Below are 15,207 nucleotides of genomic sequence, written 5' to 3'. Positions count from 1 at the left end.
GCAGCACAGGGGCCGAGGGAGCAGAGGGAGTCTTTTGTCTTGTAGGTCGCGTTACTAGGACTTTGCAGGGCTCAGGGATGAATGGAGTTATCCAGGGTGGTGGGTTTTCCCCAAGATCCTGCCACACTAGAATATAAGGAATTTGATCAGGATGTCCTGACTGCCCTGGCAGGAAAATCTTAGTTTTTACCTTAGTAATAATAGAGAGACAGAAAGTTCCTTCGGAGGGCCACCCTACGCCAAAAGAGGGCCACTCCGAATGGCAGAAAGTAACTAGCTTTCCCTTCTTTAGTTCTACGCTTAAGTTACGCCCCCGAGCCTTCACATCCTTAAAATTGGTAACAAGGAGTGAGAGCGGCGTGCTCTGGTTGTTGCCCATCTTTGGACTGCTCCTACAAAGAGAAGGGGGGACGAAAATGAGTGTGAAGCAGAGGGGAGTATCCAATGGGTCCGGTCCTGGAAGGGGAAGAAAAGGTTTTATGTTTCGTTTTGGGCTTACACTTAACACTTAACAATAACGGACAGACAGTAATAACGATGAGCATTCGCGAGCGCGTGTCGGACTTCCGACCTGAGTCAGACGGGGCAACCAAGGATGGAGGCCCCCAGATGGGCACTGGGGAACGTCTCCCACCAGTCCCGAGTGGCTGTCTTCTAGCGCGTCCGCCAAGACCATGCCACTTACAGAACAGACCAATACAAATTACAGATTACGGATTTCACGAAATTTCAGGGAGACAGACAGAGACAAAGACAAAGACAGAGACAGTGACAAAGCCGGCTTACCTACAGATTAAGATCCGTTGACTTGGGGGTCTGGTGGGCTTGGGGGAAATCCCGGACGAGCCCCCATTTGTTATGCCCAGACCGTTTATTCCCCGAAGAAGACCACCAGAGTCCAGAGTCAAAGCTAAGCAGCAAGGATCTTTATTACAGGTTCGAACCTGGAGCTCTCACTTGCTCGTGAAACGAGACGGGCAGGAGAGCTCCCCTACTGAGCTCCGAACAATGTTATATAGTCTAAGGAAAGTAGGCATAGAATCATTATACAAATTAGAGGTATGATTGGCTGGAGTTTGAACAAAGCGATTTGGCAAACTATGATTGGTTCCCGCCATTTCTGATATTTCAGTACAACCCTTGAGGCGGAAGAGCAGTTTTACACAAAGGCAGTTAATTATATTGCATCAGGTTGCACGACCAGTTTATGGCTATCTTGCTTAAACACACCTTGTGACCTGGCTATCTTACTTAAACATTCCTTGTGACCTGGCCTCAGAAAGAAAAACATGTACTTACAGAACTTACGAAACCTCTGGTACGTGCAAAGATTAGAGAGCAGAACAAGGGTGTAGCGGGTGGGGGGCGGGTACACATCTATCTTTGTGTCCTTTCATCAGCAGTTCAAGACCAGCAGGCCAGCCTGGTGAAACCCCATCTCTACTAAAAATACAAAAATTAGCTGGGTGTGGTGGTGCATTCCTGTAGTCCCAGCTACTCAGGAAGCCAAGGCAGGATAATCGCTTGAGCCTGGGAGGTGGAGGTTGCAGTAAGCCAAGATCACGCCACTGCACTCCAGCCTGGGCAACAGAGTGAGACTTGGTCTCAAGAAAAAAAAAAATTAAAATTAAAAAATTAAACGATCCTTGGAGAGAGTCATTATCTTGAAAAAAGATCTATTCCAGTGTGGTCATATCTTGGTCTTCATTTTTGCAATAGAGTATGAGATAGCAGGGAGGGACAGAAAAAACAATTCTTCTCCTTGGTAAGTCTAAATCTTAGGCAGAAAAAAGAATTCATCTTCTGTGGAAGATATGGTTGGGGGCAGGGATCACGGTTGGGGACAGGGATCAGACAGACCTTGTGGCTTCCTCAGTTCAACGTGTTGAAACACCACATTTGGTGGTATTGGTTTCTAAGCCCAAACAAGCAGGACTATTTTTATTGAAATAGAAGAAAAAGGAAACAATATAATTCGCAAATGGCACTAAGTTATTGTAGAATAAATGAAATTATGTGAAATTTAAAAGAGCATATACTCTGGAATTAGGAAAAATGGAGTTTAAATAGTAGTCTCACCAGTTTTTAGCTGGGTTACCTTAAACCAGAAAATTAACCCATGACATATTTCTGTAATAAATTGATAATAAATAATTATTTCCTACCTCATAACATTATTATAAAAATATTAAGATTAGGAAACTGTAAACCAAAAAGTATCTTAGACAAATCTCAATCAATTTAAAAGTTTCATTTGCCAAGGTTAAGAACATACCTGTGTCCAGGCACGGTGGCCCATGCCTGTAATCCTAGTACTTTGGGAAGCCAAGGTGGGTAGATCACCTGAGGTCAGGAGTTTGAGACCAGCCTGGCCAACATAGTGAAACCCTGTCTCTACTAAAAATACAAAAATTAGCTGGGTGTGGTGGCATGTGCCTGTTGTCCCAGCAACTCAGGAGGCTGAGGCAGGAGAATCACTTGAACTCCAGAGGCAGGGGTGCAGTGAGCTGAGATTATGCCACTGCACTCAAGCATGGACAAAAGAGCAAGACTCTGTCCAAAAAAAAAAAAAAAAACATGCCTGTGACACAGCCTCAGGAGGTCCTGAGAATGTGTGGCCCAGGTGGTTGGGCTTCAGCCTGGATTTGAGGGACTAAGGGGCTAAGTCGGCTGGACTTCCTGGGTCAATAGGGACTTCCCTAAGGAGACTTTCCTCTAAGCCAAAATGAGTCATAGCTGTAAGCTAATGGATTGAAACTTCAACCAATCATATAGGGAGTTTAAGGTCTAGCCTGCAGCCTGATGTTTTTAACCAATTAGGCCCTCCAACCCATAAGTGGATAGAAAATAAGCTAATTCTATAGGACAGCAAAAGGAAAAGGGGAGAGGTCATAAGGGGATATAAGCATAAGACACCCAAGCCAGAAACGGCAACCCTTCTGGGTCCCCTTCCATGGTGTGGAAGGTTTACTTTTGGTTCCGCTTTACTTTTGCTTTGGCTTTAATAAATCTTGCAGCCGCACACTTTGGATCCACGTGTTTCTCTAATTGAGCTGTAACGCTGGCTGCTGCGGTCCATGGCTTCATTCCTTGAAGCCCACGAGACCACAAACCCTTTGATCGAGAAAAACCTTTGATCAGAAGACTTCTCATCTCAGATTTATGCATTTTAGAGAAACAGAAGACATCAACCAATATACGTAAAATATACATTGGTTCCAGGTCATAGGTGGGTTCAAAGATTTCCTGATTGGCAATTGGTTGAAAGAGTTTATCTAAAGACCTGGAATCAATAGAAGGGAATGTGTGGGTTAACATAAAGGGTTGTGGAGACCAAGGTTCTTATACAGATAAAGCCTCTAGGTAGCTGGCTTCAGAGAGAATAGATTGTAATGTTTCTTAACTTAAAAAGGTACCGGACTCTTCGTTAATTCTCTCCTGTGTCAGGAAAAGACATGGAAAGGAAAAGCGATTCTCTACAGAATGTAGATTTTTCCCACAAGAGACAGATTTGCAGGGCCGTTTGGAAATATGTCAAACAAATAGATTTTTGGGTAAAATATCCCGCTCTATTTCTTTGGGCCTGCTATTCATCATATTGGTATCTTATTGCTACAAAGAGCCTGCTTTGTCAGTCTTAATGTCTCTGTTTTAATGTTAATGCTGGTCAGTTGTGCCTGAATTCCAAAGGGAGGAGAGTATAATGAGATATGTATGTTCAATCCCACTTCCCATCATGGCCTGAACTAGTCTTTCAGATTAACTTTGGAATGGCGTTGGCTGAGAAGAGGGGTCCATTCAATTAATTTGGGGTTTAGAATTTTATTTTTGGTTTATAAAACCTATGTGGATACCTCCAGTGAACGCAAAGAAAAAAGTGTTCTGTGACATGCAAAAAGTATTTGCTTATGTAATTCAAAATAAGTATAGATTAGCATTATATTAGCATGTGCTCTTAGCAATATAAGCAAGTTAAAATTAGTGGAGAAGAAACTGTCATATATACTTGAAACATTAAAACGTATACACTTGATACAAATACTACTAAATAAATAAACAAAATGAATTTTCTTCTATCTACTACTAAAATGTTAGAAAAAATAATTAGCAATGTAGATAATACCAGTTTGATGACTTCAGATGCAAGGAAATTATGATGAAAACAATTATATTCACAGTTTTTTCTTTTTATTTTTTCTCTTAATCAAAAAAATTATGGATCTTGTATGATTTTTCATATTACTAAGCTATAAAATCTCTTCTATTATAAGCTCCATGACAATTTTTGCTGGTATAGTGCCTATACAAAGAAGTATACCTGGTGCATCCCAGGTACACAAAAAATATCTGTTAAAGGAATGACATGGAATAAGGTAATCCTATACATTTATCAGTTCATAAAATCCAATAGTGTTTCCACATATGCATATACATTATACAACATTAAATGTTAGTGTCTTTTCAGTGGATTTTGATATTAATTAGAAAAATACAGATTCAGGCAGTGTCTACTCTATACTTAACTTGAGCTAATTTGACAAAAGAAAGTAGTTAGTCCTGGTAGAAACATTTTAATGATCCTTTTCATTCAAAATTGTTAGTTCACTTCTGAATCCACACTAGATACCCACTTGGGACCTAGGTTCTTCCTAAAGAATTCTTCCAGGCTGTGGTTTCTTCATCGAATTTTGTTGCCTAAGTCTCCCCAGCTATTTAGAATGCAATCTGGCTTCTGATTGCTTTCCCTGGCTTTGATCCACCAATATTTGGAGACATTTGCAGAATTTACCCTTTAGTTTCCAGTACCACAACCCAGGGAGGAGGTGTCTTGACTAAACATCACAACTCAGGGAATGTGTCACTACCTCCCTCCCATTTCTACTGTGCTGTTGAAGGTGTTATGAATCCAGACACTTGCTTCTCTTTATCTCCCTGAGATTCAATTTCCTTATCTGAAAGTAAGAATAATAAATAATTATCTTACCTAACTCAAATGAGTGTGGCAGCAGCAAATAAGGTGAGACACATGAAAACATTTTTTAAACCATCAGTTCTCACACCAACATAAAGTGATATTATTTAACAACTTAAAAAATAATTCTGCATCTTTCAAACTGTACATATAGAAACAAAATGAGAGGGAAAAGTTGAGGACAACTACGTACTAAATGCCTTCTAAAAGTGATATGCAATGCATCTCATTTCATTTCCAGAACAATGCTATGAAGTAGTCATCATTCTCTTCATTTAACTGACTATGAAGAAACTGAGCTACAGAAAGGTCAAGTAGCTTATTTACAGAAAGTTAAGTACTGATAGTTTCTCTTTGAAGAGAAAGAACTTCAAGATAGGGTTAAACAAGGTGGGGTGTGGCAAATGCCAAGAGAAGAAAGCAGGGTGATTCCCTAGGCCTTGCAGAAAAGGAATAAGGAACTCAAGAGGGCTAGTTCAGGATCTGAAGGTGGCTGCACCTCGCTCTGGGTACATTCAACTTTTTGACCAATTAAAATCTCACTTATGCCTCTCTTTTAATATCTTAATCTTTATATGAGGTTTTTTTTTTTTTTTTGCCTCTAAGATATGAAAAATTGAGCAACCTTCCACTGGATTTGATCAGTTTAGAAAATCATTGTGGCTATTCAGGCCAAAATGTCTGGCTTTTATCACAACATTAAATGTAAATGTTCTGGATAACTACACTAATTTATTATTCAATTCTACTATGCTCAGACAACCACTAGAGTATGGGAACAATTTGTATATGAATATCAAAAAAATGAATAGAGCATACAGTCCTGTTGGGAGAGAGGAATTTTGGAAAACTCTTCCCATGGCAAAACTGAGATTTCAATTTGAAATGACAAAGAAGCATTTTAAAGAGGAGTTATATGTAGGAAAAATTATTTTCCCCATGTGAAAGTTGGATAAGGAAATATATTTTACAGAGAGGAAATTTTTGACAGAACTTTGAGTTCAATCAAAAGTAATAAAATTAGTGAATGAAGAGCTTACATCTTTAGAGGGAATTTGGCAAAAGAGGTTATTCTCAACTCAGCCTTAAGAGTGTTAGGAAAAAAGTTGATGTATTATTTCCAAACAAAACTTTAGCTTAAATTCTTAACAACAACAACAATAAAAAACCTTTATTATTTTTAATCCAGCTAGTAAATTGCCCAGTAGGCAAATTTAGACCATTAACATGAGTCAAGAATATGTCATCTGGAAACCCTCCAAAGGCCAGAGGGGCAACAGAAGCCTAGGAAACCAGGAACCCATAGACACACTTCCAGTTCTACAAGGACATACCACTGAGTCAACAAGAGCAGTGGATTGATAAAATAACTATGTTGTCCACAGCTATATTGTGTAGGGCTGGATCTTTGTCCAATCTTTCTTTTTATAAAGCAAAACAAAATAAAAAATGGATTTCCAATGAATGGACTGATTTATAGGCTCTAACTGTTGCACATTCAGTTGTTCTTGGCAAAACTCTGTACTTTTCTATAAGGTATGCTATTGTTAATCCCTAACCTTACCCAAAACCAGAAAAGAAAAGGAACATTGACCAGAGTTATGCACTCAAATGAAAGTCCTTTCTACACATATAAAGATGTATCCAGCATCCTGAGTCATCCTCACGTAGTTGACTCCAAGCTGGTGTTCTGCTTGTGCTCCCAACAAATCATTACAAATCTCTATTAGCTGACAACTTCTGGGTGGTGTGTATGGGATGTGACCATGGAGTCTCATGGTCATGAATCCACTCCTGCACTTGCTTTTCTCTAAAGTGGACCCCTGGTCCAGTGCAGTGTTATGTGGGATCCTGTACTGGTGAATCGAGCACGCACTCTGTAAGCCTTTGGTTAATAGCGCTGGCTGAGACCCAGCCGGCAGGAAACAGAACCCCACACCTGAATGTGGGTCCATTCCTGTGTGAAGAAGCCACTGACCCTTCAGGATGAGAGGCTCCATCCATTCAGTTGTGAACGTGTCAGCTGTGACCAGTAGGTCTCCTGAAGAAATGCCTCCATAAAGGGGATTTGGTGACAGTCTCTGTTGCTGGCAGTGATGGTGCTACATCGGCCATGGTGAAAGACAGTGCAGGCTGTTCTGTGTTGCCGCTGTCTCAGTCACTTTCCTTTGCCTATCATGCCAGCATTAGGGTGGCGAATGACAGAGGCTGGCAAACACTAATTGGCCAGACGATTTTGTCTACTTGGTTGCTTACTGTCTCTTTGAAGAAGTATTTTCTCTCTAGCGGGTATAACATGTACAAAGATTTCCATACTTTGTGTTCACTCCCAGATGTTAATCCCTGTGCCTTGACTCCAGACCTCCTTGGCCCTAATCTTCCCCCTCTTTTTTTTTTCCCTTCCAGACCCCTATTAGAGGTCTGTCTATATTCTAATTTCCTGCCATTTCTCTTTAGCCACAAAGTTGTCTACCAGGTACACCACCCATCAGGAGAATTTTTCCTTGCCACTCTGTTTCAAGACCACTCTTGATTGAGGCTTCAGTGCAACTGCCATCTATTTTAGCTCATCTCCACATACCAAGCCAGCCCAGCTGAAAATTAAGCTCAGACTTTTTACTCCTGCTTTAGCTGGTCACACAGGTCTTCCCATACAGCCATAGTTGCAGGCTGAAGAAGGAGCATTGATGCCATCGTGGTGAGTAATGCCTGTGCTGCCTACTCATGCGGTTTGCTTTGTCCTCTGGCCCACCAGAGTTTGTGCCTCCTTTGTGACAGGAGGTGCAAAGTGCACTAATGTGTCTTTATCTTTGAAGAGATATCTTGGCATGCTCATTGTCATAAATCTGTAAACATTTTACCGATATGGTCTCTGAAACTTTACAATATTTAGCTCCCACCTTCTGGAGCTCATGTGTCTTCGCAAGGTTTCCAGTGTGTCTGCCTTTGGTTTATCTCACTCATCAACATAAAATCATTGATACATGAATGGATATGATGATCTGCAGGATGCCAAGATGCAAATATGTTTGGACTATATTATGACAGAGGACAGAAGAAGTCCTGAGGCAAAAGTATAAGTGTATATTGTTGTACCTTCTATGTGACTACAAATTGTTTTCAGATTGTTATTTAAAAAATAAAATAGCATGCATTTATGATGTTATATTAAATAACTTTATAAAAAATACCTTACATATCTGGTTTGAAGACTAGGATCAGGGCTTTAATGTGGTTGAGCTTATTGTACTCTGCAGTCACCTGTGGGATTCATTCAGTTTCTGTAGGGGCCAAACAGGTGAATTAAATCAATGTACTGGGACCACCATCCCTATATCCTTTAGATAAAGGGACAACAGACTTTTTTCTATAAAGCGCCAGATGGTAAAAATTTTAGGCTTTGCAGACCACATACGGTCTTTGTGGCATATTTTTATTTTTTTTTAACAACCTTTAAAAATGTTAAAAACCATTCTTAGCTTGCAGGCTGTGTAAAAACTGGCCATGTACCAACTTTGTCCATGGTTCATAATTTTCCAGTTCCTGCTTCAGATCCTTAAAATGTCCCTAATCTTTTATATCCCTTACCCTGGGATGTGATAGTTATTGATTTACTATCTTGGCTCTCATGGAGCGTAGCTTCTGAGACTTCCTCTTTATTTTTCACACTATGATAGACCTTACCTTTCAGACCAACACCCAATACGGGGATTGTGCCACTTCCAAGCATGTCAATCCTAATTATACATTTGGGAACTGGGGAAACAATCATTGGGTGGGTCATCAGGCCCAAGGGGGTTTGTCCAGGAGTCCGTTTATTTTCTAGCCCCCATAATTTATTATTAGCTTTGTCTATTATTTCAGTTTTTTTTTTTTTTTTTTTTTTTTTTTTTTGGTAAAACTATGAGTATGTAAAACTTTCATAAAAATAAAAAATTAAGGAAAAATTCAATTGGGACTTTCAGTCAAACTAGCAGTTTATGAGCAAAAATACCTTCTTACTCCAATGATGTAAAATTACTGGGTAGGATACATCAGATTTTGTTTTAAAATCAGAGCAATTCTCAAAAATAAAAAAATAGAGAAAGAGAAATCTACAGGAACCAGAAATGAAGATACATTTCATTGTTAGAATAGTGAGAAAGGGCTTAAAACAACCGGGGTATAAACAAGTATAGGACATAGATGTTAACAGTACAGTCTCATGTTGGGGATTTTAATGATTCTGTGGGATTTTAATCATTTAATGATTTATTTTGAAATAAATTCTTTGTCAAGCTGGAAGCCTCATAAAGATGTCCTATCACCAAGGAGAAATAATCACTGAGCCTTCCAAACACTCCTTTCTAAGCAGGAAGCAGTACAGCAGCTTGTCATCCGCCAATGCTCTCCATAGAAAAAGAGTTACTGGCAAGAAGCTAGAAACCCAAGATAGTGCTGTGCTTGGATGATGAGTCCAAATTTCTATCAACCAAATGGGGCTAGAAACGCTAAATTTGAATTTTTAAGAAGCCTGGTTTAGAGCTGGTTAAAAACGCAGGTGAATGCAAAAGCCACCCTGTAAAGATTCTTCCAAAGCCCAGGACATTCAAGATTCTCAGAGAAGAAAATCCCCCACACATGTTAAGCTCACAATGAAAACAAAGATCAAACTACAAGAACAAATGAACCACCAAGAGGGAAAATTATGAAATATAAATGAGAGAAATGTCATCATACCCAAATCTAGAAAGAATAACATATTCTAAAATGTTATAAAATAATGATATTTATGATGTTTTATAAGACAAAAATCAGGAAATGAATACATGAAGCAAAAAAAAATATGTAAAAACTGATGATGGTATTGGAGTTAAATCTTCATATGTCATTGCAGAAAATCAATAGACAATGTCTAAAGTTAACATAAATATATATGATACATATTATTCAGAAAACCTAAAAACAGAAACAGGTAGATGTGATTCCCAGTAGGGAGCAGGACAAGGAAAGGGCAGAGAAAGGATCCAAAGTAATGTTTTTTAACTAGGAGCTCTTCTGTACTATACACTATTTATTACTTTCAATAATAATAATAATTAGCAACTGTGTAAAGTAGGGAGACAAAATGTCAGGGTCAGAAATTTGGGGGGTTGGGTCGTGTCTCTGTGTGTGTGTGTGTGTGTGTGTGTGTGTGTGTGTGTGAATTCAAACTAATTAATACTGTGATTAATGTAATACATGGAATGCATGGTTTTTAAAAAAACACTAAGCTTATAATGAAAAGCAAAAGTCCCTTTTGCCTCATCACTTAAAGCAACTACATAGCTCACCTCAAGAATCCATCCCTATTTTTTCTCCCCTATCTCCCCTGTTGCAGAGCTCAGAAACAACTTGAAGAGAGTACAGACATCCCTCCCAAATTCTGTCTTGGAAGATGTTGTCTTTAAAAAAGGATCTAAAGTTTTCATCATGTTAGACAATATATACTTATTTTATTGTTTTGTTTTGTTTTGTTTTTATTTTGAAATGTAGCCGGGAAAGAGTATCTAATCTTTTCAGTGTTTCGATTCTCCAAAAGTCTTATTATGAGCCTAGATCTGTTGGAAGTTACAGCAAAAATTTGTGAAGTAGGATGTTGACAATAAGAAAGAAAAGAAAGAAATTCATCCATGAAACATTGTGGAAGAAGGATCAAAATGACTTAGGGAGCAAAAATGAAAAAAATCTGAGGTGACAAAATTCATGAAGAGGATGAAGTTGGACTTTGGAAAAAGTAAAGAAAGGAAAGAGAAGTCTTCACATCAGACAATCTTAATACAGGGAAATGAAAAAGAAGCTGAGAAAAAGATATATAGGAACAACATTTAGAGGGCGAATGTTAGGGATTTGGAACAGCCACGAGGAATAGAAAACACCAGGGATTCAATAGGATAGCTCTGTGGACTTCGTGGAGTTAAGAACCGGAGTGCTTAACTCACCATTTCTAAACCTGCATTTCTAGGACAATGTGATTTGAGTTTCAAAAACCATATTTTCTTATGTGTATGTATACACAATGGAATACTAACTGTTCATCCACAGAAAGGAAATCCTTTACGCATTGTGATTTATGACAACATGTGATCCTGGAGGACATTATATTCAGGTGAAATAAACCAGGCACAGAAAGACAAATACTGCATTGCCTCACCTATCCGTGGACTCTGAAAAAGTTGAACTCAGAAGTAGGGAGCAGAATGATGGTTATTAGGCACTGGGGACATGTTAGTCAAAGAACACAAAATTTCAGTTAGACGGGAGGAATAAGTTCAAGCGACCCATTGTAAATCATGGTAACTATAGTTAATATATTGTATCCTAGAAAATTGTGAAGAGAGTAGATTTTAAATCTCTTCACCAAAAAAGTGTGTAATGTAATGCGTATATATTAATTAGCTCAATTTAGCCATTCCACAACATATACATATTTCAAAACAACATGTTATGCATGATAAATATAGACAATTTTTGTTGTTTGTCTAAATAAATAAATGAATAAAAGAAAGAAGGATGTTTTATAAAAGCATATTTTCTGGTTCTGACTCCGATATTGACTTCTATGATATCTGAATAAAGACTTCTGTGGTAACAATTCATCTCTAGCTGAAGTATAGAGAAAGGTGAAAGTGAGATACCCATTCAAACCAAATAATTCTACCATCCCCTTTTCCAACTCAGTCCCAGAACACCCTGCTGACAGCCAGGCTTACACCACCCAGAAAGAAGATGGGAAGATTCTTCTATAGAGAAACTGGCTAGCCCAGTATGAAAGACTAAGAGATAATATTTGAATGTTTCCCCTTCCGTCTTCCAAAAAGAGCCTGCCTGGCAACTTTCAGCCAAGAATAGTTAGTCATATAACAATGAATTAACAGCGGAAGTCTTCTTTGGGGTTCTTGCAAAAGCTTTTGCTCTTTTGGTTCAGATGTGAGTCTTCTCCTTTGTTTCTTTGTTGTTGGAATGCAGAGGTATGATAACTGGAGCTGCTGTACTCATCTCATCACCATGAACAAAGGGTGCAAGAAACTACAGAGACTGTATCATGGAGCTCCTTAAAGAGTGCCAGAATTGACATTTGTCTACACTGCTCACTATGTGCGAAATACAAGACTTCATACATTTGATATGTTATCGCTGGTTTATTTTTGTTGTTACTTGCAGCAGGAAACTTTCCTAACTTACACAACTACTGCCATTGCTCTATCAAACACTAAGCTAATGAATCATATCCAAAATCTGAAATGTGTCAGCAAAAGATACAGCATCAAATGGATTTCTACTCCATTCCTTTATTTCATTTTTGCATTTATTTCTTCTTTCTGAAGAAATAAGGAATTGTTTCTTTCAGGTATAGAACAACATTTGTGTCTGGTTTTTAAATATCCCTAAAATGTGTAATCAACTTGTCTCTTCTGAGTAATGATAATTGTCAGGTGTTGGGAAACTTCAAACTCATGATAATTAAACCATCTTCTGGTTCTTTTAATATTGAGAAATATTTGAAATTGAAGTGATAGGCTCAATATCTTCTAAATATCATTAAGATGCACCACTTGTAGAAAGCATTTGACATCATGGAAATAGTCTTTACTGGAATTAGCCATAAAGAAAAATTTTCCTCCACTTTAAAAAAGTAATAATGTGAGCACCTTTATCCTCAAAAGCCAGCACACTTCAGTGTAAAAAAAGCAGAGATGTATATACATGTTGCATTTTTGGCGTCAAACACTAAAAAGCTATACACTCAGCCATGATTTGATCATAATCTTGATTTTCACTATTTCTTTCCAAAGTGAATTTGAGAAAAGAGGTATATTGTTGATCACCAACAATTCTCTGAAAATAAAGTGGATAATTGTCTTTTTCTGGACAAATAAAAAAATATTTCCATTAATTTGTTTAGTATTTCATTGCTCTGGGAAATTACATCATACTGTTGACTCATGTTGTGTCTTCAGGTCACTATAATCTTTTTCATGTGTGTGGCTAAGAAGCCATATCTTCTCCCACTAGAACTGTGCAATGGTGATTTTTGAACATGCATGTTTTTCCTTTCCATGTGTGAATATAGAAGAGTACAGACGTTCCTCTTACGTGCAATTCAAATAGTTTCACCACATCATTCCATCCTCTCAAGATCTGTCAAGATCACCAGGCGCAGTGGCTCACTTCTGTAATCCCAGCACTTTGGGAGGCTGAGGTGGACAAATCACGAGATCAGGAGCTCGAGACCAGACTGATCAACATAGTGAAATTCCATCTCTACTAAAAATCGAAAAATTAGCCAGGCATGGTGGTGCACGCCTGTAATCCCAGCTACTCAGGAGGCTGAGGCAGGAGGATCGCTTGAACTCAGGAGGCAGAGGTTGCAGTGAGCTGAGGTGGTGCCATTGTACTCCAACCTGGGTGACAGAGTGAGACTCCATCTCAAAAAAAAAAAAAAAAAATTGTCAGGATCTTGATTTTGCCATTGCCTATATATAATACATTTCCAATTCCATCTCATCTGCAAATTTTGTAAACAATCCATTCTTAGGCTATACAAAGTACCAATTAAAAATAATAAACATGATATATGAAACATGCCCCAGTAATGTTGTAAAAACAGATAATGAATATGACAGTGCTAAGGAAATAGCTGTTAAAACATCTCTCCTAGTTAACATGAATTTATCAGCTCATTTTCAGAGCAACTATTCAATCGATACTAATGGGCTTCACCATCCCATCATCCAGTTGTTTTTGCACTTTTTCTCAAGAAAGGTCATGATAAATGCTGCTAGAGTCTTGCAAAATTCAGCTATTCAGGGTCTACTCCATTCCTCAAACCAATGGGCCAGTAACACTAGTGAAAACTTGGGTTTCTAGATTGTAGAAGGGCACGGTTTTGCATTAAGTTGAAGAGGGAGCTAAAATAATATTTGAGAGTATCAGAAAATTATAATATAGAAGGTAAACTTGATTCATTAAAATAAAGAGAGAATGAGGTATTTAGAAGGCAGCTCAAAAAAATTCATTGGCCCTGTGGTTTGGCTAAGAAGCCATGCCCTGGGGACACTTGCAGACAGCTGGCTTTGCCTTCAAAAGATATAATTGACCTGGCCCTAGTGTTTTTATGAAGCAAGGTAGAGAGCAGAGAGCTTGTCAGGTCTGAAAGAGTGTTTTGTGTTCCACACAGGCCAGCGTGGGAGCGGCATTCAAACTGCAGTGTCATTCTATAAAGAGTGTGTCCTGTCTTCTGAACGTCTCATACCCATGTCACCCAGTCTAACTTGTAGCTGACTCCTACACTTCCTTCCTTTTTACAAAGAAGCTCTGTCTAAATATGGGCATGGGCCTCTGTGAGTCTAGATAAGGCCTAACAACAGAAAGTGATCTTCATTAGAGAGAGAGAAGGCAGTAGGGAGGAGCTGCCAGAGTTTCCTCCAGTTGCCTCCAGCACAAAGGATGCACAACAGAACAAGATAGCTCTAAGGAGCTACCAGGGATCTCAAACTCAAATGACAAGCAGCTGACATAAATAAGAGAAGCAGGCAGGTTTGGCAAATGGAAATTAAGAGCCCCATCTCAGCAGGACAGTAGTGATGCAGTTCCATCCAACTATTGCCACACAGGGTTGTCGGATCAGTTACTAAATCTTCTGATTATTTTTAAAAGAAGCCAGAAAACTGTATTTTGGTGAATCTGGTATCACTGAGAACCTAAAACAGCCATATGTAGCGCCAGAGCAAGGAACCAGGCAGCTGGTTGCTGAGGTTTGCTCTAAGCTCTAAGATATAGGGAGAGGTGACGGAAAACTAAACTTTTCCACTCTGTTGACCTATTTACCATAGCTCTTCAGGGGAGGAGGAAGCAAAAACCCTGATTAGGACTGCAGAGTGTGTGACTGATGGAAGCATTCCATATTATGTGTCTTTCCAAAAAATGAATAAGGTAATTAGAATGCTGAAAAGAAACCCAAACTTCTGGGGGGGAAATGGTTTTCATTCCTCTCTTTAACCCAATGATGGAGAAGGGCTCCAAGATGCTGGTCCTTCTTGACTCCTTGATGATTGTGAAGCCAGCAAGTGGAGTGAACGTGGAGCACTTTCTGCTTCAGAGTCTGGAGTGTGACTACTTCCTCACTTGAGCCCCCAGACTTACCATCATGTTAGTTCTCTTCTCCCCAAGAAGTTAAAATTTGAAATTTACCTTTGGGATTCAATACCCTAATT

General features: G+C 38.8%; 1 protein-coding gene across 1 annotated transcript in view; it reads right to left on the bottom strand.

The window, feature by feature from the left end:
• Positions 1 to 12,266: 12,266 nt before the first annotated feature.
• GDAP1 (ganglioside induced differentiation associated protein 1) overlaps positions 12,267 to 15,207 on the bottom strand; it is a 163,713-nt gene continuing 160,772 nt past the window's right edge. Inside the window, exon 6 of the mRNA XM_073999033.1 lies at positions 12,267 to 13,419. Within this exon, the coding sequence (XP_073855134.1) occupies positions 13,346 to 13,419 (74 nt within the window). The 3' untranslated portion in view covers positions 12,267 to 13,345. The remainder of the gene's footprint in view (positions 13,420 to 15,207) is intronic.

The sequence above is a fragment of the Macaca fascicularis genome, chromosome 8 (assembly GCF_037993035.2).
Source record: "Macaca fascicularis isolate 582-1 chromosome 8, T2T-MFA8v1.1".
Lineage (NCBI taxonomy): Eukaryota > Metazoa > Chordata > Mammalia > Primates > Cercopithecidae > Macaca > Macaca fascicularis.
Note: the sequence above shows the minus strand (reverse complement) of the source record. Positions and strands in the feature narration are given on the sequence as shown.